Source organism: Betta splendens, chromosome 6, assembly GCF_900634795.4.
Source record: "Betta splendens chromosome 6, fBetSpl5.4, whole genome shotgun sequence".
In the NCBI taxonomy this organism is placed as follows: Eukaryota; Metazoa; Chordata; class Actinopteri; order Anabantiformes; family Osphronemidae; genus Betta; species Betta splendens.
This window is the reverse complement of record NC_040886.2, coordinates 8,869,081-8,893,539: the sequence shown is the minus strand read 5'-3', so window position 1 is coordinate 8,893,539 and position 24,459 is coordinate 8,869,081. Positions and strand designations below refer to the sequence as shown.

The 24,459-nt window shown below is 44.9% G+C and overlaps 1 protein-coding gene and 1 non-coding gene across 2 annotated transcripts; one reads left to right on the top strand and one right to left on the bottom strand.

Moving 5' to 3' along the window:
* Positions 1-32: 32 nt before the first annotated feature.
* On the top strand, positions 33-105 carry trnar-ucg (transfer RNA arginine (anticodon UCG)). The gene has a single exon. It is a non-coding gene; the product is annotated as a tRNA-Arg (tRNA).
* A 19,176-nt stretch (positions 106-19,281) lies between these two features.
* Positions 19,282-24,378, bottom strand: rhcgb (Rh family, C glycoprotein b). Its single transcript, XM_029154474.3, has 11 exons — positions 24,014-24,378; positions 22,832-23,024; positions 22,462-22,612; positions 22,039-22,186; positions 21,791-21,957; positions 21,515-21,652; positions 21,304-21,440; positions 21,062-21,186; positions 20,907-20,980; positions 20,665-20,735; positions 19,282-20,050 (listed from the first exon to the last, which is right to left on the bottom strand). The coding sequence occupies exons 1-11, from the start codon at positions 24,234-24,236 to the stop codon at positions 20,005-20,007; spliced, it is 1,473 nt and encodes a 490-aa protein (XP_029010307.1). The 5' UTR covers positions 24,237-24,378; the 3' UTR covers positions 19,282-20,004.
* Positions 24,379-24,459: the final 81 nt, after the last annotated feature.

The window sequence follows — 24,459 nt, the reverse complement described above, 5'->3', positions numbered from 1 at the left end:
AATAAAATTTACGACACAGCATCCTCATGGTCGGCCGCGTGGCCTAATGGATAAGGCGTCTGACTTCGGATCAGAAGATTGCAGGTTCGAGTCCTGCCGCGGTCGCTCTTTTGACACATGAAACATTTTTTCTTCTTCTCCTTCTCTGCTAATCAATGTAGGGTATGTGATATTACCTTCCACCCTTTCAAAAATCTAGGCCCGCGATGGCTGGTGCAGATGTGGAAACAGCGATGGTCCGAGTCACCTTGCACCAACCCTACAATAAAACGTAACACACGACCACAACCACAAACAGGGGGTTCCTGTCGTTATCCTCTGCGTTTGTGTGCACTGTCATAGCACGTAGGGCCAGGGTGTATATATCAGTGCTGTGTTTCGTTCCTTTTTGTCAGACGATGGCGGACGCAACGAGGACGTCGAGCTGGACTTTACCGCTGACGAGCAGGAGAGGGCGCGGAGAAGCGCAGTCACCAGATGCTCAGCAGGAGATGTCCATCATCTTTTATTTATTCAACCGTACGTTATTCACGTACTAGTAAAAATGAAATGGATGAAATGGTATAATGTGATTTAAGATTTATCACTGTTTGTGTTGATTATCTTCGTTTTGCCTTTTAAATTTGGTCTCTCAAGGTGAGAGGTTAGCACCTTTCCCTTCTTACAGTATGTCACACTTTAGGAAGTTTAATGACTTTTTTACAGTTGAGAGGTGTTGAGCTTTCACGCAGTTGTCCTGTGCTTTTGCAGAAGGTGATGGGCAGCTGGCCTGTAATGGTGGAATCAAATTGATATGGATGAAAGGAGGTCTGTATAAACATTTATGATGGCTGTTTTTTTAGTTTAGTTGCAGTGTGTGTGTGTGTGTGTGTGTGTGTGTGTGTGTGTGTGTGTGTGTGTGTGTGTGTGTGTGTGTGTGTGTGTGTGTGTAGGACATTACTGACAGAGGCAGACACAAGGATATTTTAGATGGCTCTGATCATACGCCTTCTCGCTCGGATGTGGTTCTCCTCTCTGGGCTTGTTAGTGTCTTATCTGTGCCACAGAGAGAAAGTGGAAAATAAATCAGAGCTATACCTCATATCCAAAGTTTTTTAACAGCTGCATCCATGACTTTTGCAAAGAAAGATAGCTTATAAGCTGCTTATATAGGCCAGATTTTAGGACTGTACATGTTCTTCACGCAAGTATAAATATGTGCACCAGCGGAGATACTGTCCAATATTTAATTTCTCTGCCTGATGATAACGCACCAAGCCTATAAATACTTAGGGACAATGGCCAATTAATCAGGGGGAGTAAGAAGCCTGCTGTAGCAGGTCTCAAAGTGAGTAACAATCACACACATTTGGAGGGAACTGTTCATTGTCCACTACTCATGGCTGTGTCCCCTGTGTTCTAATAGCAAACACTTGCCACAAACGCCTCACGTCTCAAAGATCCTTTATTCATCAAAAACGATCACATTTTCTTCGAGCTTGTGAGATGCTGTGAACAAAGGACTGTGGGAAGTCAAGTTCCTGTGAATAATAAAAAGAATGATTATTACACATTAACTTGAGTGTTATAAATATTTAATTTCACACATTTATTTTATCAAGTTGACAATTTAAACATAATTCTAATACTAGGATTTGTGAAAAGTACAACAGTTAAGTCATTGAGTAGATATATTTAAAATATACATACTGAATGCTAAATCATGTTAAGATCAACTGAAATGTGGAAGGTCAAGCTAGATTTTGCAAATCTTTAAACAAGTCTTTTCAAGTCGTTGCCTGAATTACAATTCTCGCGAATTTAATTAACGTAGACAAAATGATGAGGAAACGAATTAAAATTGGAACAGCTGTAAATTTTAGCGTGTTCAGTAGTTGTAGTTGTAGTGGACAAGCACTTATAATTGTAGAGGCAGCAGCAAACAGAAAGTCAGAAAGATGAGAAAACAGGGCGGAGTGAGATATCATTCTAAGCAGTCACAGTCTTTGAGACCAGCAGACTCGGTGATTGGTCAGCTCGTCGCATGGTCCAGGTATGACGTCAGTGCGGGAGCGAGTTGACAGAAGAGGAAGCGCGCAGGCTGAAGGAGAAGCAGAAGCTGGAGAACCGACGATGACAGTGGACGCGGCCAAGAAAAGCGTCGCTGACTCTCAACGGGGAGCAGATGGAAACGCGAAGAAATTCACCTGGAACGTTCAATTCCAGACTAAATTGAGGACGTTTGTCCCCAGATTCCGCTTTTCCTCACCAACAGGTAATGACACCCGTCTGGAATTGGAAAGGATTTGCACGTATAGCATTTTTACCAGCTTTGAATATTTTATCATGCCTTGTGTTTGTGTTTTATGCGGATTATTGCGGGAAACAGATGATGCAGGCTCAGTTTATATTTTAGTTTATCTTTTGCAGCAGGAATCCGACAGAAACGCCCCTGCGTTTGATCCAAAATCACGCAAAAGCGTCACTAAACAGATAAAAGCCTCTTGTTCTGTGAAGTGCCAGAATATTATACGCCGCTTCTTGGCCTATTATTATGGCCACGAGCTAATTGGATGCTATAATAGCTTATGCGAATAATCCTTGCGATGTGAAATAGTCTAGTTTAAGAAGAAGTAGGCCAATCACAACTCTCATTAAAAGTAGGGGTTGGTTGCCCCCAGGAGCATCAGAGAGCCGGGAGCAAATTAACGCATCCTCAAGCCTATAGCTCTTTCTTTTTCTAGGTTTCTCTCTGAGTCAGCTGTTGATCTCGGAGCATCACTTAACCTGCTGTCTCGGGTTCACGGTCATGGTCATGTTGTTCAGGCCTCTTGGAGTTCTATGGTCGCATCCTATGTTATAGAACCACCAGTTTACACGTGTGAAGAAAATTTAACTCTCTCAACGAGGCCTGTATGTGATTTTTGAGGTGATCATTGTTTGCCATTCTAACGCGTTAGAATGGCATTAATTATTAAATAAAAAGCGTTATAGGTCAGTATTTTGTCTTAACAATGTTCTTAATAAATTATATATTGAATAAAAGGGTGATTAGCTATGCAGAGCACAGGCCTGCTTTGGAGATGAACTACTGGTAAAGAATAAACTAATTGTGCAGGTTTTAAAAAGCGATTAAACAGCTGAAATGTGACCTGACGGTTAAAAATAAATTTTAAGCATTTATTAGCTCCTAAAATCGTTCGTTAACGTCTATTTATGTAGAGAAATTCGGTCGGATGCTAATTACAGGAAATATGAGACTGACCCATTATATTAATAAAAACTGGCTAGTCATATTATTTTAGTACGTTTACATTATAATGTTTTGGGTGAGATTATTTTGAAATACAGCTGCAGTACAATGTGCATTTTACACAATTGTAAAGTCACCTGCATGAACTGAGGGGGGTTTCACTAATAATCTACGCGCGTGCGTCTCTTTTGAATGTCACGGAGAGGCGTTCGCCGTCCTGCTCGTTACGTGCCTTCAGCTGATATTTCGGTATAATGCAAAGGAGCTGGAAAGACGCGCGTGTTTATTGGAGGCCTACTAACATGTCCTCGCCTCCCCGCAGGTGAGACGTGTGGGCCGGCGGCCTGGCGGAGTGACAGGAGGTGTGTTTTTGTCTTTGGTTATCTAGCTGTATGAGTGTTAAATGCCTGTCATAAAGCTAGATAACCGAAAGTAGAAATGACTTCCCCAGCGTCACGTTCAAGCATCTCCACAGGCTGCGAAATCAGCTGGGTGCATCTTTACTTAGAAAAGGTAAGAAGGTGTTTGTGCTCTTCATGAAGTTGTTTTTTTTTTTTGGAGAACATTAACATTCAAAATCTGTTTTGTAAAACATTCTATAATTCCGGATACACACTTTCAACCCTTTTAAAATGGGAATATTATCTGCTGGCTGCATGTATGATTCTACCTGTTGTAATGTGATGATGTTATGTTTGATGCATTGTTTCGCCTGATGGAGGAAAAGACAAAGGCAGCTTCACGAGCCCAGGCGTTTCACAGTCTCACCTCAGTTTAGTCTGAGGATTCGTGGTCTGAGGAGCATGAGGGACAAAGGGCCCACAGTCAGTTTTATTCTGCTTGGTGCTGCTGACCATTCAGCTCCTCTGCAACGTGGTGCCGCATGTTAAACAGGCCGCTCTGTGGAGTTGAACAGAAACTGCTAAACTTTCCTCCTTTCCAGTGGATTGACGTGACTCAGCAGGTTATGGCTCAGAATGTGACTGATTTCACGGCAGACGTTTTGGCTTCTTATAGCAGTAATAACAGGTGTCACCAGCATTATTGACTTTGCCTTAATTAATTGTAATGTTTACCTGTTTTCTACGGCCTCACCTCCCTGATCAGGGCTGCTATTTAACCTTAATGATCAATTAATTTACCCTTTCATTTAAAAGCATGTCTTCCATTTGCAGTATGTAAAAAAATAACAAGATCTTCATAAGTGAAGGAACATGGACGCTTAATGCTGTGTTCTAATAATACAGCTGAGTGGTGTAGCAGCATACACCCACACACAGGGTTTAAAAAAAACACTAGGCGTGTGGACTAGGCTGTAGTAGGCCTGGGAGGCTTCAGGACACATTGTGTGTTGGCTCAATGAGAAGGCCAGGCCCATCCTGTAGACAGGAACTTTTCAACTTGGTACTTCAGTGCTGCGCGGTGCATACACTCAGCCCGGAGAATGCCACTAAAGCCTAAAGAGCACCGGCGTGAGATGAGTTTTCATTCACTCTGTTAACTACCCATTGCGGCCCGGGCTCGCTGTCAAACCGGGCTAATTGCTTCGTTTCACAGCGAGATATTGGATATGTGAAGGGGCCGCGGTCCGAGTTTGCTCCCGAGCGGCCTCTGTTACAGGTGCTGTGTGAACACGGTGCGCCTCCTGTTAATGAATGGCAGCAAAAACACTTGAGGCTTATTTATGCTATGGGCCAAAGCAGGCTTTCTTCATACCGGATATTCATTTAGTGCACCAAAGTACACACACGCTACAGGACGAGGGCAGCCGCCCACAGCTAGCTGAATGAGCCACAATCATACTGTTATGATGCAGCACAAAATGTTTCATTTCCCCCGTTTTCTCTCCTCCGTCGTCGCGTTTTGCAGGTTTTCCGCCGACGACACCGAACCATCGTCCCTTTCCACAATGCGGGCAGAAGCGTCATTAAAAGAGAAACAAGAGCAGAGGAGGAAAAGAGGTTGGTCCTCCTCCCCCCTCCTCCATCCACCATCATCCTTTTTACCCACGAGCCTCTGATGCCATCTGCACTGCCAACGGGGGGGACACGTTTGCCCGTGCCAGGAGGCGGACAAAGACCCTGCAGGATCCCTGGAGTATGGGCGCGCTCGCAGGAGCCATCTTGGGAGATCTTGCCACGACACCTAAAATGGCTGGGCTGGCATGCGAGGTGAGCTTTCTAATGGTTTACCAGTGGTAATGATGCTGGTGGGCACAAGCGTGTGTGTGTGTGTGTGTGTGTGTGTGTGTGTGTGTGTGTGTGTGTGTGTGTGTGTGTGTGTGTGTGTGTGTGTGTGTGTGTGTGTGTGATGGGGGGAGGGAACCAAACGAAAGGACAACAGAAAGAAGAAGCGCTTCCCATCTCCTCCCTCGTCACACGTTCACTCTCCCTTTTCTCTTCTATCTCCTGCTCCTGCTAATTAGCAGTTCAGGGGTGATGTGAGGCGGGAGAGGGAGGGGGGGAGGGGGGTGTTGGGGGGGAGAGAGAATGATGGTTGGTGGTGATGGTGGGAGGGGGAAACTGGGTTAACAAACAAAATTAATGAGCTGGCGCTGGTTGAAGGAAACCTGCCATCGTCTCTCGTCACGGTGTTTCTTTGCTCTCTGATGCTCACCAGGCAGCGGTGGACGTCGCGTTTCCACCTGACAAGATTAATCCGCGCAAAACCCAAGCCTTTGTTAGTAAATTCGCCCTGCGATATTTGGTGCGGCGACTTAACGGCGCTAATGTGCCCGTCCCCTCTGGTGGATTTAGCTGAGAGCTGATAGGGGGCAGCTGGGATAATTTCCCATTTATTGCTTTGGCAACAGCCACGTTATATTGAATTTACTGCACGAGCAAAAGTTCCTTGTGACTAATAATAACGATACTATGTAGATATTATTCAGTTATAGTCACCATTTATACAGACATTCTCTTTTTAAGATTATTTGTGGAATCTATTTGTTTCAGCTGTTTGTTTGAAACTGCCTAAAAGTGAGGGGCGACTAATGTAACTTTAGCCCTCGACACCAGCTCCGTCACACCTACGTCTCCTCTTAGCGAGTCCTGAAACCCTGGAGGCTCCGGCCGCAACCTGAAGCATAAAAAAACAAGAAGAACAACACGTGAGCATGTGTGTCCGGGGCCGACATGTGCAGCTGCAATGCTTGTGTGTTAATGAACGGTGCCGTGCATTTTCACATTATCATTCAGCCCTGCTCTCGCACTTTCTCCCCCTTCTCAATAGCTGTTTAGTGCAACCCCCCCCCCCCCCCCCCTCCTCGCCTAACCCTCCAAAAAAAAAAAAAGCCTGCTTTCCCACCATTGTGGGAGCTGGTGCTGCAGCAGGCCCGGGCTTGGGGGGCAGGGTGGGAAAGATCCTCCAGACTAGACATGAGCAGATGCCTGAGACATTAGACCGCCGTGCAGATCACCAGGGTCGGGCGAGCCGCTGAGTTTTAATGTGTGGGCAAGTGTATGTGTGTTTGATATGTGTGTGATGGGGGGGGGGGTGCAGGCCCTGGAGTGCCACCTGACTGTTCATTAGACTATTCAGCCCTCCCTGCATGTCTGAAAGGCATGGAGATGCAGCTTTTGGCCGCTAAATGAGGAGGATTTTGCTACATTAGAAATGCATTCGTACATTCTACGCATATGGAAGCATGTGCCCCCCCCCCCCCCCCACACACACACACACACAGTACACAGAGATGCATTTTACATTATCATATACCAGCCATGCTTTTCTTTATCTTGCTGAGTTCACAGGCTGGATGCCATTTGTCCTTCACCAGCCAAATCACATTTGTACATGTGCCGCGCGCCGCGGTTGTAAAACCAGACGCACGCCGTGAAAATGTCAGCGTACAGTCAGCGGCACCACGTATGGCGCCGGATGACTCAGCTGAGACGATGGGTGTGCCTAACAAGCTAGGTGATGTAACCTGGGCATAATGGTTATTAATGAGCCCCGTACTGTACGCGTGCCTCCGCGAGATATGTAAAGCATGGGCAGCCCACATGTCAAGAGATTACTCCCGCTTTATTCACATAACACACTGCGGAGCTGTCTTTATAATTGCATTTGTGCGGCTCATCTTTGATATACAGCGCGTTGCTTCGGGCACATTCGACAGGGGGGAGAAAGAAAAGGTGAAGGCGAGAAATTAATCTTAGCGGAGCTAGTTTAGCGCGTTTAGTGCTACGCTACGTGTCCGTTGCGGGTCTCGGACGGGTGGAAACGGCTGCTCACTACGTGAAAGCGACGATCGGCTGCTGGTGAAAGGGTTAAAGATGGAGACGCATATGCAAAGGAGACAGCGGAGCACATGGGCAGCCATGTTGGAGCACCCCCCCCCCCCCCCCCCCCCCCCCTCCCCTCGCTAATGCTGGAGTTAGCACGTGTTAGCTGATGCTAAAGCCGCGAAGCCGCTTGCTCACGAGGGAGGTTTGTCCTCAGCTGTGTGTGATAGATCGAAAGACGGCAGCTCTGATTGAAGCTAATTTGTCAGAGGCATCAACACTACCGGCATATTAATACGAGCTACATGCATGCATGCATATAACGCGCGCGGAATATTTATCCGTCTAATCCTCACTGCGAGGTTCTTACTAATTGCAGCACGGCGAGGGAACAAGCGTGCAATTATGGCGCGTGAGCTCATACAGTATTGCGGGCCCGTCTGGACCTGGACGTTTGGTGGAACTGCTCAGTCTGCCTTTAATCTGCTCTGAAACAAAGAGCTCTCAATCAAGGCTGTGCGGAAGCAGCGAGCAGGGGCCGGACAGTGAGGTCACTGCCTTTAACGCGCTATCGGGAGGATTTAGGGACCGAATATGAGCTACGGTGACTTAAACATACATTCGTCCTTCTTCGGTTCCTTTAGTGTAACTGTAAATTTGACACAAAATGTATTTCCACCCTTAAGAAAGAGGTAGAATATGGACGATTACCTTCCTTTCTTCGCGCCGATATTCATTATTAACCGTGTATTGCTTTTCTTGGCGGGACTTTTCAGCGCGAGGAAATTATAATGTGTGACATGATGAAGTGACGGGAGCTGGTGCCCACTTCCCATTCTGTGTGGGTGCAGCGGCGTAGCCATAGTAGTGATAAAATGTTAATGCCATATAGCTCCTGGGTCCCTCTTTGGATTCTCCTCACTATGCGTGGACACTATTAATGTTTTAATGGCTCTGCTGAGGTGTGTGTATACGAAGCCCGGCTCGAGGGCCGTCCACAGTCTTGGATGAGGTCCAATGTGGGTCAAGCGAGGCTCATCGGGCCGCTTTAATGCAACTTTTGCCGAGACTAATCTAGCACAAAGCCCGACGTTAAGTATCTTAGTGGAAGATGTAGGGAAGTTTCTACATCCCGGGCTTTTCAGATTACGCCTGTTGGCTGCGGTGTCCCTGAGTAGGGGTCCTGTGTGCTCCAATGAAAGTGGAGGAGAATTAGGTGCCTGAGCCTTTAATACAGTAGCCCTTTGTAATCATATCAGTGGCAGATGAGTTCCAGGGTGAGGAGAATATGGGGAATCCTTGGAGCGACCTCTTTCTTCGTGCACGTTCTTTCCCTCCATTCTTAACCCACAAGTGGTGGAAAGGTGGAAAGCTGAAACTATTCATATCCAAATGTGGATGAAGCGTACAGCTCTATCTCAGCAAGTCAAGTTCAAGTTCACGGGTGTTCAGCCCGTCTGTCTGCTGCCGGCCGAGGGGCCGAAAGCGTCTGCGGGCCACCGCCGAGCCCCAGAGGAGGAGTTGGTGGTGTCTGGGTGGTACGTGGCCTTTGACCTCTGCTACCGTTGCTATGGGGAAGAGGCCGAGCGTCTCAGTAATGTACGACTGAAAAGGCCGAACTGTCAGAGCTGTCCAGTGGACGTCAACCCCCCGCCACACACACACACACACACACACACACACACACACACACACACACACACACACACACACACACACACGAGCACGCGGGCGGGCGGCTCCGACCCATTCACTCATACTCCCAGATGGCATGGGCCAGCTTGGGAATGTTTACTGTGAGACCACTTTATGTTCATCAGTTGTAATTCATCGCACCTTTAGAGATCGGCGACACGTCTTCCTCTGTGCTTTCTGCTGAACTGCTTCTGTCTCGCTTTTCAGTCACGTACTACACAGGCGAAAGCCAATGTGTGTGTGTGTGTGTGTGTGTGTGTGTGTGTTTGTGTCAAAGACACTTGTCGAAGAAGGACATAACTAATGCTGCAAATAAAGAGCTTTGTGCTCTTCTCCAAAGGCTTAACAAGAAGCAGCAAAAATATAACAATAAAATAAAATAAAGAAGTATATCCATCATATAGAACAATACACGTTAAAAAGTATTCTCTTCCATCTCAGTAAAATTACATAACAAACGTGTCTCTATATTAGTAAAATTTCTACACTGATGTTTTCATTTCTATTGAAAGAATAAACGTTTACAGACATATAAGTAGAATAATATATTTTATGTGCAGTATAACATATGTAAGTATCTATTTATGTCTGAATCGTTTAAAATCGCTCAGTGTTCAGTGTCTGAGTGAGCATGCAAATCTACTGATGGTAATATGTGCGTGTTTCCGTGCCCCCTCTCCCCTGTAAATGTGTGCAAGTGTGGCCTCATTTAGGGCCGCGTTTATTCAGGGGAGGGGTCCCGCGAATAAAAGAGTGTGTATTTGCATACGCTGCATGGTGTCTGCAGAGAGGGAGCAGTCAAAAAAAGATATCAGAGGTGGACAAAGGGAATGAGGACAAATCCTTCATTGTGGGCTTGGTGGGAGAAAGGGCTCGTCTGAATTGGGGAGTGGGTGAAAATTGACAGAGAAAGAGTTCGGCTGGTTCCCCGTGGGGATAAAAGCCTTGAGATCCCTCCGTCCATACAGCCTGAAAATGGGAGAGGAGAACAACATGCAGAGAACAGGGGGCCGATTTTTACAGTGCATGAAAAGGAAGTTTGTTTTTCTGCAGCACTGCCCACAGTTTCAGCTAAATTCAGTTTGGTCAAAACACACTAACCGACATCAGGGTAAAATACACAGGACGGAAATATTCTTATTGCATTTACACACTTCTCCTTCAGATGCACCTCCACAGATTCACTTTTATATGGACACTTTTCTTCATTTGCCCTTTTATGTGCTGTTTTCCCTCTGGCCAATTGCTTTTTTATAATCGCTTTTATGGCAAGTGTTTGCCATTTTTATTGACTGCTCAGCACTTTGCAACGGTATAAAAAACAAGGTTCTAATTATTATCCAGAGGAGTAGGATTTTTTTTTCTTTCTTTCTTCCTTGTTCCCTTGCTTTTTTTTCTTTTCCAGAAATGTGAAATATTATTTTACGTTCATAGATGACTGGAGATTATGCAGCCAATTTGATTGTCATGCTAATGATTGCCTCCATCATCTTTCCCCAGGATGGGACAGGATCTCCTTTGGAGTCTGCAGGAACTTTCAAACCACAGCGTCATCAGTTTGTTGTTGCTCCAATCACAACATGAACTAAAGGAATCATCTGTCGAATAAACAGTGCTATTAGGAAAACTGTCCAAATGATTGTTTAACTTAAAATATATCTGCTGCCTTCGTCTGCATTGAAAGATTCTGTAGGACCGTGGAACCATTGTTTGTACCATTTACTCTTTGAAAAATGCTTTTCTCACATTTCACTTGTCACAGCTCATGCTTTCACCATATTTGTTCACGTGTGAAACAGTGATGCAAAATGTATTATTGGCACATAATCAAAATAAAGAACATATTAATCCGATCCCATCCTGTCTTGTTAATAATTAAAGCAATTAGGTGATCAAAGAGTCAAGGAAATCTCCAATGGTAAACAAAGAATTCTAGCTATTTATAAAGGATGGTGTTTCATCTTTAATCTGGAAAAATGAAATTAAAATGGGTCTGCGGGATTCGTATTTTAATTCACATGGTAATGCAGTGTGTGTGTGTGTGTGTGTGTGTGTGTGTGTGTGTGTGTGTGTGTGTGTGTGTGTGTGTGTGTGTGTGTGTGTGTGTGTGTGTGTGTGAGACCCCGCATTAAGTTTTAATTAGGAGGGGCAGACAGAGGAGCGCGTGTTAAATCAATGTGGGAAAGAAAAAAGTTCATCAGCCACAAAACTCAGTGGACAAAATGACCCTGCCCGCTATGAAAATATACAATCTAATAAGGTTTTGTTCATTGCCTTCATTATTTATTAATCGGTGAAACGTGTTAACAGTCGCATTGTGCAGATGTTTTGCTGTGCTTGGCGAAAATCTAACGTCCCTAAGCAACGAAATAAAAACAGGCGTTTTTTTTTTATTTCAATCTGTATATGAATTACGAAAAAACTGCGATGCATTGTTTACGGACTCCAGATTTAGACCCGACTCCTCAGCAGGACCCAGTTTTGACGATTAATCAGGTTTGGGGATTACAAGCCAGCCGCGCTGGTGTCAGTCGGACCTCAATCAGTGTCCGACTGATCTGTGTCCGGAGTCAAACAACAGATGGACACGCGCGGGGTCAACGGGGGATTATTTCCGTGTCTTTATGTGGAAACAAGCATAACACTCGGAAGTGACGAGGAAAAAAAGCTGACATGTGGATTAATTACAGCTGAGTTCAGAGTATTGTTTTTATTCCCCTGTAAACGGGAGTGGACTGAAAAACGATGTCACGTTATTTTTGGCTTCGATTTAAGATGTTAATAAATAAATAAACGGCTCATTTAAGCCTAGAAAACAAAAAGACGTCACAATAGAGGAATCCCTTCGGTGCTTAGAATATAACAATTTACTCTAATGATACAATAATAGGCTGCTGAAATCAGTGATGAGTTGTAGCTGTAAATTACATAAAATGTGATCCAATTTTGAAATAAAACTCACAATATATAAATGTAGAAAAACAGGAATAAATGTCGAAATATTAAATGCGCAGCACATAGTAAATAAGAAGACAGGAGACTTTGATCTGTAGTGAACTGTATCTGGTGGAGGCCCCTTCAGGACTCAGCAGCTTTCAATCCGTCCTAACACTACAGCTGCTGATTTCAGTGATTAGTTCCTCTCTCTGGATGAACAGAAACCAATTAGTGAAATCAGCCTCTGTAAAGCCTGGATGCAATGAAAGACTAAATGTTAAAATGATTTTGTAAAAATCTGTTACGCTGGCGTGATTTTCATCATTAAAACGTGCTTCGTATTCTGCTGGATTTGCCCTAAATGCTGTGAAAACATGTTTCCTCCTGCACACAAATGTTAGAAAAGCTTCAGGAACGGTCATACGTGCTTCAGGGTTCGGTCAAATGTCTGTAGTAGTAATTGCCTAATAATGTGTCTTTGCCTAAATGTTGCTTTTATTGGACAGCGGCCTGCTGGTGAAGCCCCTGCAGGTCAACAGGGATCAGGCATCATGATCTGGACAGTCCCCCAGAGGACCATAAAGAGGCTGAGGTCAGAGGCTGCCTGAGTCAGAGCCAAAGGTCAAGAGCAGCTAATTAAGTGGCTATTTCCTGTCAGTCCCCAGTGACCAGTGGTCTTAAAACGGACAGGTTAATGTCTAGAACATTTAAATGTATACATAGTGTCCATGGTAAAAGTCCAAAAAGTGCTAAATTTAAAATGAATTCTGCAGAGCTGTGGAACCCAGGGCGCTAAAGCTGCTTATTTCTGCACTTCTTTAAAATGCTTAACACAGTTGGGGAATTTAAAAATCAAAACCAGTTTCTGCTTCAAGAAGGAGAGAGAGAGAGATTTTGGAGGGAAGGTTGCTCTGAGCTGTTTATGCCACCGCAGCCACTGAAGGAGCCTGTGTATATGATCCCTTAGCATAAGAATGGGGATGGGGCCTGTGAACTCCTCTGACACTGACCTCTCTCTCCCAGCAAGTGAATAGCATCGCTCAAGAGCTGCTCTGCATCCTTTCAGCCAGATCTGAGACCCTCGTCTAAACTCCTCATCAGACTGATTTAATGCATCCTACAAGTTCTTCCTCGTCGTGCTGGTCCAGGAGTCTGTCTGAATAATCAGTTGTTTCCTCACTGAGGAGTTGACGCTTCATCCAGACTATGTTAGATTTGTCAAATTTGTCAAAGTGCAAATCACAGAAAAATGAAAAGAGAACCATGTGATATAGATCAGCTATCAGATTTTAACAGTGCAATATCTACGTACAGTGCATTTAGCGCAGTGTTAATATTTAACTTATTTCTGCTTTACATAACACACTGGCATTTTCTTACACTTTGAACTCTCCACTAATTAAATATAAACATTAGAAATCAGTTTGAAATCCCCTTAATCTAAGTCAATTATTTTTTTCACCTTTAAAATATAATAATATTGGTGGCCAACTTAGACACCCTATCATAAGGTGCATTCTCTAGTAATCGCTGATCCTGGAGCAGTCACATAATAATAATAATAATAATAATAATAATAATAATAATAATAATAATAATAATAATAATAATAATAATAATAATAATAATAATAATAATACATTTGTTTAAATTTATTTGAACCTGCATTATGTGATTTTTTTTTGCAAACAATAATAACTAATAACTAATAATCTGGTGTAAGATTTTTAGATTTTGTAGCTTATTAGTTATTATATTTATATTATTACATTGAAATGACGTGTTTTTCCAATAACAATAATTATAATAGAAAAAAAAAATAATTAAACGTATTTTTCATGTATCGTTTTGCAGTATTGCCATGCAGGTTCATTTACTGATTTCTATTTAGGTCTTTACATGGTTGTTTATAGTCACTTCGCCGCTTATTGGTGTGCAGCGCCGTCAGCGCAGCGTGTCCCGCCTCTTGCGGCAGCTCGTTCCCAGACTGTAACGCAGCTAATAAACGCCGCTGGTCCCCTGAGCCAACCCGTGCAACGTGCTGCTCCATCACAGGCCTCACAGCCCCGCAATGTTTGCCAGGTGGGATTTCAAAACGGCAGACAACAACATCAACCCACAGTGAAGAGAATAGTGAGTAGCCTAAATAGAACTTGAATACATTTAATTTGGATGAAATATATTTGAGATATTTGTTACTGGCGCAAAATAACGCGACAGTCTCATAGGCACGCGTTAAACAGAGACCAGCCAACAGCAGCTGATGTTGGTTTACATGACAAAATATTTCAAATATAACTCCCACCCTTCACTTCTGATTTTTATAATAAATGTTTTTTAGAAAAATATAATAAATATATTTGAAATGATTCTAGTATCGTTTTGGGAATTACTTTTTCTTTCTTATGTCATAATATCAACTAAGTGATGTTAAGGTAAATGCTGTAATAAACAACCACGCTAATGCTCATTTGTGACTAATGTGATGATGGTTTTCCAGCCCTCACTCTCAACCCTACACCCCTCACTCTAACCTCACTCACAGACAAAGGAGAGATCCAGGCTTTACCCTGATCACAATAAAACATAATAACCCGTGGATTTAGTTTTCTTTCCTCAACTAATGCTGAAACTTTGTTTTCAAATGACTTTCACTGCTGATTTAATGAGATAACATCCAAAATGTCATTTTAACACCCACATGTGACACAGTGATGACTAAACTTTCCTAATAAGACTAAAGCAGGTGGCATCTGCTTAAAAATGCAGCAAGAAAGACATTTTGTACTTCGACTACTTAATGGACCTGCTGCAGTATGTGTGAATGTGGAGTGGAAGACGTCAGCGCGTCACTACAGTGCACGTGGAGACAGTGACGCCTGATAAGGAGCAGGATGCGACTGCAGCCTTTGTGCCCTGCGTCTGTGCATCATCTGTCGGCTTGTGGTTCAGTGCCGATCAGAAAGGTCTAACATCACAGGAACGTCACAGCATGTCCTCCAAACACCGCCAATGCGCACATAATGACGGAGGACCTCGTTGCAGAACAGACAAAAGCTCTGAGGAAGCTGCCAATAACGCGGCGTGAGCACGCGAGGGGACGACGGCGGCTGTGCGCATGCTCGCGCGGGGAGCGGAGGCGCTGAGAGGCTGAGCGGAGCTGTGGGTTGGCATGTTTCACAGAGCCACGTGAGGCTGCCACGGGTAAAATGGGACACATCTGGGTCGAACCGCAGCTCAAAGAGTCGCATTGTTGACCGAGGCCTGTACGATTCATCCAACTCCTCCAGGACAAGAGCGAGGCCATAAACGCATTAAAAATCCATCCATTTGTTTTTATAGGCCTCACATCGAGTCGCAGTGACGTCCACCTCCCTGAGGTCCACGTCCGTCACTGCAGGAATTCTAAGCCGCATTCCAACAGGCTGATTTGGGGGTGATTTACCATTCGGCATTCATGCGGACACAGGGGATTCGAACCGTGTCTGATGTGTGGCTGCTGTGTTAGCCTTTGACCCCAGACTGCCTGGAGGGGGCCGCGGTGACAGAGTCAAGGTCAAGGGGAACGGGGGGGCAGGGATGGGCGTGGGCAGCATCTGACGGGCGGAAGGGGTCCCCGTCTGGGAGTCCAGAACCCAGACGGTCCCAGACATCTCTGCGACGGCAGACGGGCCCCTTTAGGTCCCCGAGTCCTTCCCTGTCTGGTCCCGCTCACCTCCGTGGCCCTGGAGGGGGAAGCAGAGCCTGCTGATGTCTAGAGGCGGGCGGGCTGGTGGTTCCCACACCGGAGGAGGAGAAATGCAAATCCAAATATCACTAATCCTTCAGACGGACAAATTCCCCCTTTTCATTTAAATGCACTTTTATGACTCTTTGTTTATATGTTCATTAAATAACATTTATTGTCCACTTTCACTTTCCAGTAGAAACTGCAACAGTGCTTCTTAGTTTATTGTTATTAGTATTGAGCTCTGGTGTTCATTTGCTTGTGTAAAATATAATACATATTAATGTGCATGTGTAGAGTCTTTGCTTTATTTAGGCCAATTAAGTCACTTTTGTCCTGTCATACACATTGCACATTACTGTTCATTTGGAACTGTTATAAGCTTGCATTGCAAATTTTGCATTTCACTGCATTTGAAAGTGCTTTGAAGAAGTTAATACAATGTAAAATATGAAAGCAGCTGTTTTGCCTTTCAGGGTTGTTGCACCTTGTTTAAATAATATAAGGCTGGAAAATATGTTAAATATAATCATAAAAACGTTTGAAAAAGAACTCTTTTAACTCCACTGTGATTCGACTGGTTTATTTTGTTGCTCGATTAATCTCACCTGCTACACGTGGACCATGTGGGACGATGAAGCTGTGCTTGGGCTTTCACTTCCAGGACGTGTGAACCTGGTGGACCGCTTGCAGACAGGCTGAAGGGCAAACAGTGGATTATCAGGTGAGTGAACATGTGCAGCTCCCTCTGCAGGAAACAAAGGGCGTCACATTCACAGAAACCTTTAGGCTATGCCCCCAGCCCACTGTCAACCCTGCTCAACAACATAACCACACACACACACACACACACACACACACACACACACACACACACACACACACACACGGTCACAGATATAAGGCCCCCTGGACCTCCAGGGTGATCTCCAGTGGAGCGTGGAGCCACCTGTCAATCACCAGATCTCAGCGGCCTTAAGAGAGACGTTTCGTCTGGGACAACAGCAGCCCGTCCCTCCCCATACATTCTGCCTCCCCTAGCAACCATGGCCGGATGACTGAGAGGCTTTGTCTGCTCACAACGGGAGTCCACCATTGAACCCAGAAGCCCGTAGAAACCCGAATTAGAGGCTCTTTTCTGTGAAACGAGGGTGAAAGCTCTGTTCTTGTCCTTGCGTCTGGGATTCATATCACGGGCCTGAATGGCGTCCCCTCCTCCTTTTATAGGCTGGTGTAACAGAGCGAATGAAGGTCCTAGCGGTGAGCGGATAGGATCATGGTTAATCTGCTGTTCCTCTCCACTGTGGTCCGATAGGGACACTTAAAAGCCTCTGTGGACAGTTAGTGGACTGGGGAGGCCGGGGGCACGTCAGAGCGTGAACGAGGAGGGAAACGGACAATGGAGAGCAATGGAAGAAGAGGTCCCACAATTTAGTCAAGACAACACAGAATATTATTAAATGCTGCAATTAATATCACAAATGAAGGTTGGAGAAAAAGCACTTGCTTTATGTTAAGTATTGTATGTGGTCAGTGAGGCTTTGGAAGTCACGCGCCTGCTGACTGTAACCTTTACCACCGAGGCTGCACTCAGGCTGAGCAGATTCAGGGTCAAAGGAGAGAGTAAAGAGCTCAATAGTTTATTAACAGTTTTATGGACTCGTGGATGCTCTCAATAGGCGCCTTTACTGCTCGCTTTACAAGGGAGTTAACATGGGTCCCTGAATGCACCTCCAACCGCCGCAGACCCTCATCGCTGTAAAGTGAAACCCGAGAGCGACGGACGCAAATCGGTAAAATCACATGAACGGACGCGCCCCTGAATGCGTCGCCATTAGACATATTACAGTGATTTCCTCCCCTAGAACAAAAAGCCACAGCCAGGTGCTGCAGCGCGACCGCCCACGTCGTCTTCAGCCTGCTGCTATTCTGTGCATTTTACCTCGCGTGCATAGAAGATTACAAACTAATCTCAGGCTACAAACAACATGGCGTGCAGAGAAAACACGCTTCTCCTGGTATGGCCTTTATCATTAATGAGCGTCGCTGCAGCCCCCTGTATGGGCGTAGGTTTTGTGCGGCCCCCTTTCTAAGCACCGGTCCTGCAGCCTCTTTCCCACCCTCTCCCCCCTGCGCCCTGTCAATCAAAGGTCCTGATTGAGCCCGGATGTCACTCAGTCATCAGCGGTGAAAGTGAGGCCTAGTGCTCCGCCCGCCCCTCCCCCCCTTTCCATGCCCCCTTGCCTCTTTAAGTTTTTCCACGTCTGCTGCCCCAGCGCCCCCCACTCACCCCCCCCTCGCCGCCGCCCACCGGTCGGCTGTTCCTGTACGTCCTGTGTTTTCACGCGCCGGCGTCACATCTGAACCGAGCCGCTGAGCAAAGGGAAAGCCTTCCAGGCGTGCCTGTCAGGGCGCTGCGAGGCCGGGCCCGCGCTCTCCCTCGCCGGGGTAAGGCCCGGCATCATCTGAAAATAGGCCTGACTTGGGTTTAGCATGCTCTGCATTTGCCCTTTAAGTGGCTGATGAATAAACATGAGTGGAGTTGGGGCGGGAACTGCATGGATGAGAAGAGACCCGACTTCTGTGTGTGTGTGTGTGTGTGTGTGTGTGTGTGTGTGTGTGTGTGTGTGTGTGTGTGTGTGTGTGTGTGTGTGTGTGTGTGTGTGTGTGTGTGTGTGTGTGTGTGTGTGTGTGTGCATTGGTGGGGGGGGGCAGCATGGAGGGCAATGTGGGAACCCTCCTCCCCAGCAGGGCTGCATCTCGTTTAATTGGAGCACTTGTGGCACCATTACCTCCTTTACTCAAACACGTTGCTGATGACAAAAGAAAACAGCGCTAAGCCTGCCTTTGTTCGCGAGGAGACTGGATGAGGAGAGGAGATGGATTCCTTGCTGCTACTCATGTGTGGGAATCACCCACACTCCCACCATGAGCCGCTGCCGCTGCTGCTGCTCTCCACCAATGAGATGCTGAAGGTGGAGGGAACGCTGCCACATGCAGATTACAGTGATTGACAGAGGAGCTATTTTATTATAGCAGAAATACAACGTGTGTTGGAATTGTCAGACACTGGACCCCATGTTTCACAGACCAAGAGTTTTCTCATTTACTTATCTCACTCATGCTCATAAAAAAGCCCCAATCATTACTGTATTCATCCACAGAGATGCTGATCAACTTTAAATGGCTGATGCATACTGTACGTGTGCAGCCTTGTCAGTGAACTTGTTCCTTCGCTACACTTTGACCTGAGGTCATGTTGATGAGGCTGCTTGTTTTTGGTCACCAGTGTCCCGTGAGAGACATGAGGGTGTGACCTTTGCCCCCAGTGTGACCCTGCTGAGGGCTCTGAAATTAGTGATACATGTTTCCTCTTGTTTATAAATTCTAGATTGAATATCAGAGTTCTACAGAATAATGTTATTAAGTTGAACAGTAACTATTTTTGTCGTTCAATTCATCATATTGATATAACACCATTTATTAATATTTGTTTAATTTTTTAAATGCTCTTTTCAACCCCACTTTCAGCTTGAAGGTTTCATCAAAGTGTTGAAGTAATATATAAATTAAGACATTTGACGAAAAACAACATTTAAATGACATAATGGACAGAAAAGAGGCTCCAGATCACACAGGACATGGCTAAACACAAATAAAAAAATTAAAGATTTCCTTTTCTGCTGGCTTTTTCCCCTTCTCATACAGCATTTTTATGTAAAGACACTCTGCCAATGATTTTATTAAATATCCTGCTGTTGTAGAGAAACGACACGTTTAAATTTGATATATTTTAACACGTCTAATAGCAACAATTCATAATGTAACCGGGCAAAAAAAAAAGAAAAACGTGTGAATAAAAACCTGCTAAACGTTTATGTAACGTTTACTTGCCATTTGTTACACTGCACATACGAACAAACATAAGAAAAATCCATCTCAAGCAAATGTAATACACATTATGTTTAAATATTTAAATATATGACCTTTGAATTACAGTCACAGTGTTGAGGATTGAAATCATGCCACTAGAAGTTCCCTTAATCTATATAATAATAACATAAATCCCTGAACTTGTATCTTTGTTAATTTAAACAGAAACTGAATACCTTTAACAGAACAGGTCATAATACACAGGTAGGTCTGTTTGAACCTACAGTAAAACAGGCACAGCAGACACGTCTGCTTCAGGCTTTGAGATCGCGATGCTCCAAGGTGAAATCGGACTCTACCCTGTAAAATAAAAAAAAGGAAAAACATTACATAACATCTGAAAACAGTGACACCATACAAAAACGGAATAGTTGCAGCTCACATTACACATATAGGTATCAGCATATCAACATTTCACAAAGAATAGTAACAATGTATTCACTGATCATTTTGGCTCCTCTGAGCAGAAGTCAATTTTTCATTCATTCACCTATAATATCTTATGCAATTCAATACTATAACTTTTATTTCCACATTAGAGGACACTTTTTTTCCAAGGTCACTTTGAGGGGCTGCACGCGTGAAGCCTCGCTGGAAACAGCCCGCATCGTCAATCAGCACAGGTGAACTTCACGTGTCAGAATATCCTATTCCAGCCAGCGGCGGGTCACGGCGACTTTGCACAGCCCGCATGTCAGGGGCGTCACGCTGCCCATGTTGCATTCCACAACAGGAACAGACCTTCCTAACAAAGAGTCACGCAGAGGCTCTGCGTGTTTGGATCTGCTGCCACCCAGAGGACACTGAACGCAACACGTGCCCCAACGACACCAGCTCTGTCTCCATTTGTTGGTTTTAACACCGACGCAGCAGAACGATGATTTTAAACAGAAGGTGGAATTAAAGACACCTACACATCTTTATTTTGCATGTGGCTGTTGTACTGTATGATGGGAGGGATGTTTTCTTCTTCTTCATCTGGTACCTGTAAACAATAAGACAAGGATAAATAAGGAGATGCAAAACTGACCAGTTTGGATTCCATTTTAAAAATAGTAGTTCTGTGTAAATCTCTGACAGAGAGTGCACTTGATAATGATATTCCCATTGGAAAGTGACCAAAATGTCTTTAAGGCTGCAAAGATTTGTCTCTCACCTCCCAGTAGACGTCATCATTGAAACAGTTGTCATCTGCAGGATCTCCCCAAATAGGTAGCCTTAATATGCCACCTGAGGAGAGCACACAGGTACACAGGGATTAAAGCAAAGTCCTTACTGAGCCACGGGCCGGGGGAGGCGGGCGGTCCTTACCGACAAGGATGCCTCCACCTACGCCGAAGCAGAGAGCCACACAGAGCCCTGCAGCCTGGTGTCCTCCCTGCTGTGAGGGGGTCATGTCTTTAAAGTCCCCTGTGAAGTCAAAGGTCTCCACCAACCTTGAATACAAAACAGAACTTTGCCACTCCTTTGGTTTGGTTCGTCCTCCATTGTTCTTTTCTTTACTTGTTGATGATATGAATTAGATGCCACGCTGTTTGGAAGCAGCTACTCACCCTTCGGTGCCATAGGCTGCGGTTGTTGCACACGCAGCAGTTACAGCTCCCACAATGCCTCCTACGACTGCCGGCATGCCGTGAAGGTTATGGACCCCACACGTGTCGTGGATCTTCAAGCGTTTTTCCAAGAATGGCTAAAGCAAAGGATTCGTTTTTAGGCTTCAGATTAACTAGATCCCGATTCAGAGTACCGAGAGTTGCAGCGTACCGTGACGTGGATGTATCCCAGTGTGGAGATGATGCCACAGCAGGAGCCCACGATCACAGATCCGTAGGGCATCAGCATGAACTCTGCTGCCGTTCCCACGGCAACGCCCCCGGCCAGAGTGGCGTTCTGGATGTGAACCTGATGGACAGAAAGAAATAAGTTCACCACAAAACAAAGTGTCCGTTCCGTTCCATACCCATTTGTTCAGCTGGGAACAAAACATGTAGTTCCTTGTTCACTTCATGATATTTAAGTGTCCTGTTGAGCCATTCGTACCATGTCAAGCTTCCCATGCTTGTTGTAGAGGCTTGATATGGCCACAGTGGTGAGAACAGACGCACCCAGAGACAGGTAGGTGTTGATCACAGCCCTGAGCTGCCCGTCCCCATGGTTTGCTATGGCCGAGTTGAAGCTGGGCCAGAACATCCACAGGAAGAGGGTGCCTGCGTAGGGAGCAGCAAGTTATGGAGCTGGGGAGTAAGAAGACGATCAATGTGTGCAACTTTGCTTTAAGTCAAACTCACCGATCACCGTAAAGACATCCGAGTGGTAGAGAGACCCCTGCAGGCGGCTGCTCTGGTGCAGATTGGGCCGATATAGCATCCATGAAATGAAGAGACCGTAATAAGCTCCGAATGCGTGGATCACCATGGAGCCGCCAGCATCCTTTGCCTTTAAATAAAGAAAATAGCAGTATAATCGTTTCTAAAAGGAGACAGTAGCCATTATTTTTGTCTATGATGTGCCAGTTTATGACTTTTTAAAGATCACAGCTATAGGCTTATCTCAAAGACTGGCTCTGAAAAAAAAGAGCTGATTGGAATGTAGGGAGTTTCAGCCTGAACAGCAAGAGTTTGGTGATTTGTAATAATAGAGTAATTATACTATATAGCAATTATGAGACGTCCTCTTGCCTGAAGATACAGTATATCATAATTCCAACTTACGTGGATGAGATTGAGGATAATGTATTCCTCCACAGCGTACAGCGTGACCCCAAACAGAGTCATAACCATCAGCTGGACTGGACTGACTTTGCCCAGCACGGCCCCGTAGGCAATTAAGCAACTCGCCACACAAAAGTCAGCATTTATCAGGCTGAGGGGAAACAAACAGTGGACAAACAGAGTCATGAGACACACCGTATATCTGGCTTGTTTTTAATAAAAACCATGCAGGTGGAGGCCGGTTCCCATCACATGCTGCCCTACAGCTTTGTTTGCCTTTGAATCACTGAACCACGAGACTCTGTTGTTGTTTTTCTTAAAAAAGAAACAAAACAAATTTGAATCCGTTAAATCTAAAATGAACACCTACTTTTCTATTCCAATTTTGATCTTTCCATCAGTGTAGTCCAAGGAGTGAAACCAGCCCTGCATCAGCAGCGCCCACTGGATGCCGAAGGCCGAGATGAGGAAGTTGAAGCCCACCCCACCGAAGCTGTACCGCTTCAGGAAGGTCATCAGGAAACCGAAGCCGACAAAGATCATCACGTGAACATCCTGGAAACCTGAGAGGAAGACAATGCTTGGTTAAAACCCAATGAAAAGGAACGGTAAAACATATCTATTTGTCCATCACATTAGGACACATCAAGTACAACTGACATAATACGAACATTTGATATATAGAATACCTGTATTGTCCCACAATGGGGACATTACTACTAAATTAATTACTTTGCCAAGATGCAAGGAGATGACAGTGTTTTCAAGTTGATCAGATGCTGATATGTTATGATGGTAATGAGACAGGGTACAGAATCCTCACGTACTGGTTTTTGTGACAATATCTGTTGCAGGGTTCTGTGGATACCAGCAGAACACCAGCCTGCACCAAGTATCGTCAACAGAACTTTGGAACCCACCGCATGTTTGGTTTGCAGTCTCACGCACTGACTGAACATTTTACTGCCCCATCCACTACAAAGGCTTCACAGGTTCCAGCTCCTGTGAACATTTATGGAAGGTGTTCTCTTCGTAGTCTAATAAAGTAAAATGTTTCAGTACATGTAATTTTTATTACCAGAATTTTGGAAGATTCATTATGACCCGACAATGAAAACATGGGATGTTGAAGCAGAACAACCACACACATATGGATACGAGGGATTCCACTTGGCTCAGTGAAACTAATCAACGTGTTTACAGTCCAAATAAAACGTGTTTCTATGTAATCATCGTAGTGTCAGCTATAGCTAAACCGTCCCGAGGGGAGTGAAGCCCCAGTGGAGACGCGTATCTGAGAGTCAGAGTCATGCCAACCATGCAGGAGTCACTTTATAGTGCACACACTGCGTTAAATCATCTGCTTCACAATAAACAGCTCAAGAGACAGATTTTACCACAGTGAAAACAGGCTGACACACTAAATGCATATACATCTGTCTACAGAAAGAAGTGTGAAGATTTAAAGATTGCTTGGATAAAAATGCAAGAAATATAAGTTTCAATAAAACAATGAATATAGGATAAAAAAAGACAGAATGAAGTCACTTACTCGGATATCTGTAGTAGAAGTCGTTCTCTATGTCACTGGATATGTTGTTAGCTTTTCTGTAGTCTATCCAGTGAGGGTCTGCCTCTATGTCATATCGAATAAAAACCCCAAACAAGATGATCATGGCCAGCTGCCACACTGTGCAGACCACCGGCAGACTGATGCGGACATTGGTGTTTTTTGGCCGGTCACACAGCTGCCTGAAGCTTTGAACGCCGCCCATCCTCACCGGCCAGTTTTTCCCTTTAAAAAGAGTAGGGATTTGGCAAAAAGCTGCAACGATATTGTTTATTAGATAAGTTGGTTGAAGGTCCTGAGCATCTTAAGCACAAGCTAAACGGAGCAGAGATGCTTTAATACAAGGACACTCCTCCCAGTCACTCCCTCCATGTACTACTTGGAGTGTATGAGATGCTTTTCAATGTGGGCATGCAGGCATGTGTGTA

Excerpts from the sequence above, each read along its gene's own strand:
- rhcgb (XM_029154474.3), bottom strand. The coding sequence starts at position 24,236 with ATGGGCGGCGTTCAAAGCTTCAGGCAGCTGTGTGACCGGCCAAAAAAC. Across the intron at positions 23,025-24,013 it reads CTTCTACTACAGATATCCGA|GTTTCCAGGATGTTCACGTG; the intron begins GTAAGTGACTTC and ends TCTTCCTCTCAG. Across the intron at positions 20,051-20,664 it reads CACATGCAAAATAAAGATGT|GGTAGAGTCCGATTTCACCT; the intron begins GTAGGTGTCTTT and ends TTTATTTTACAG.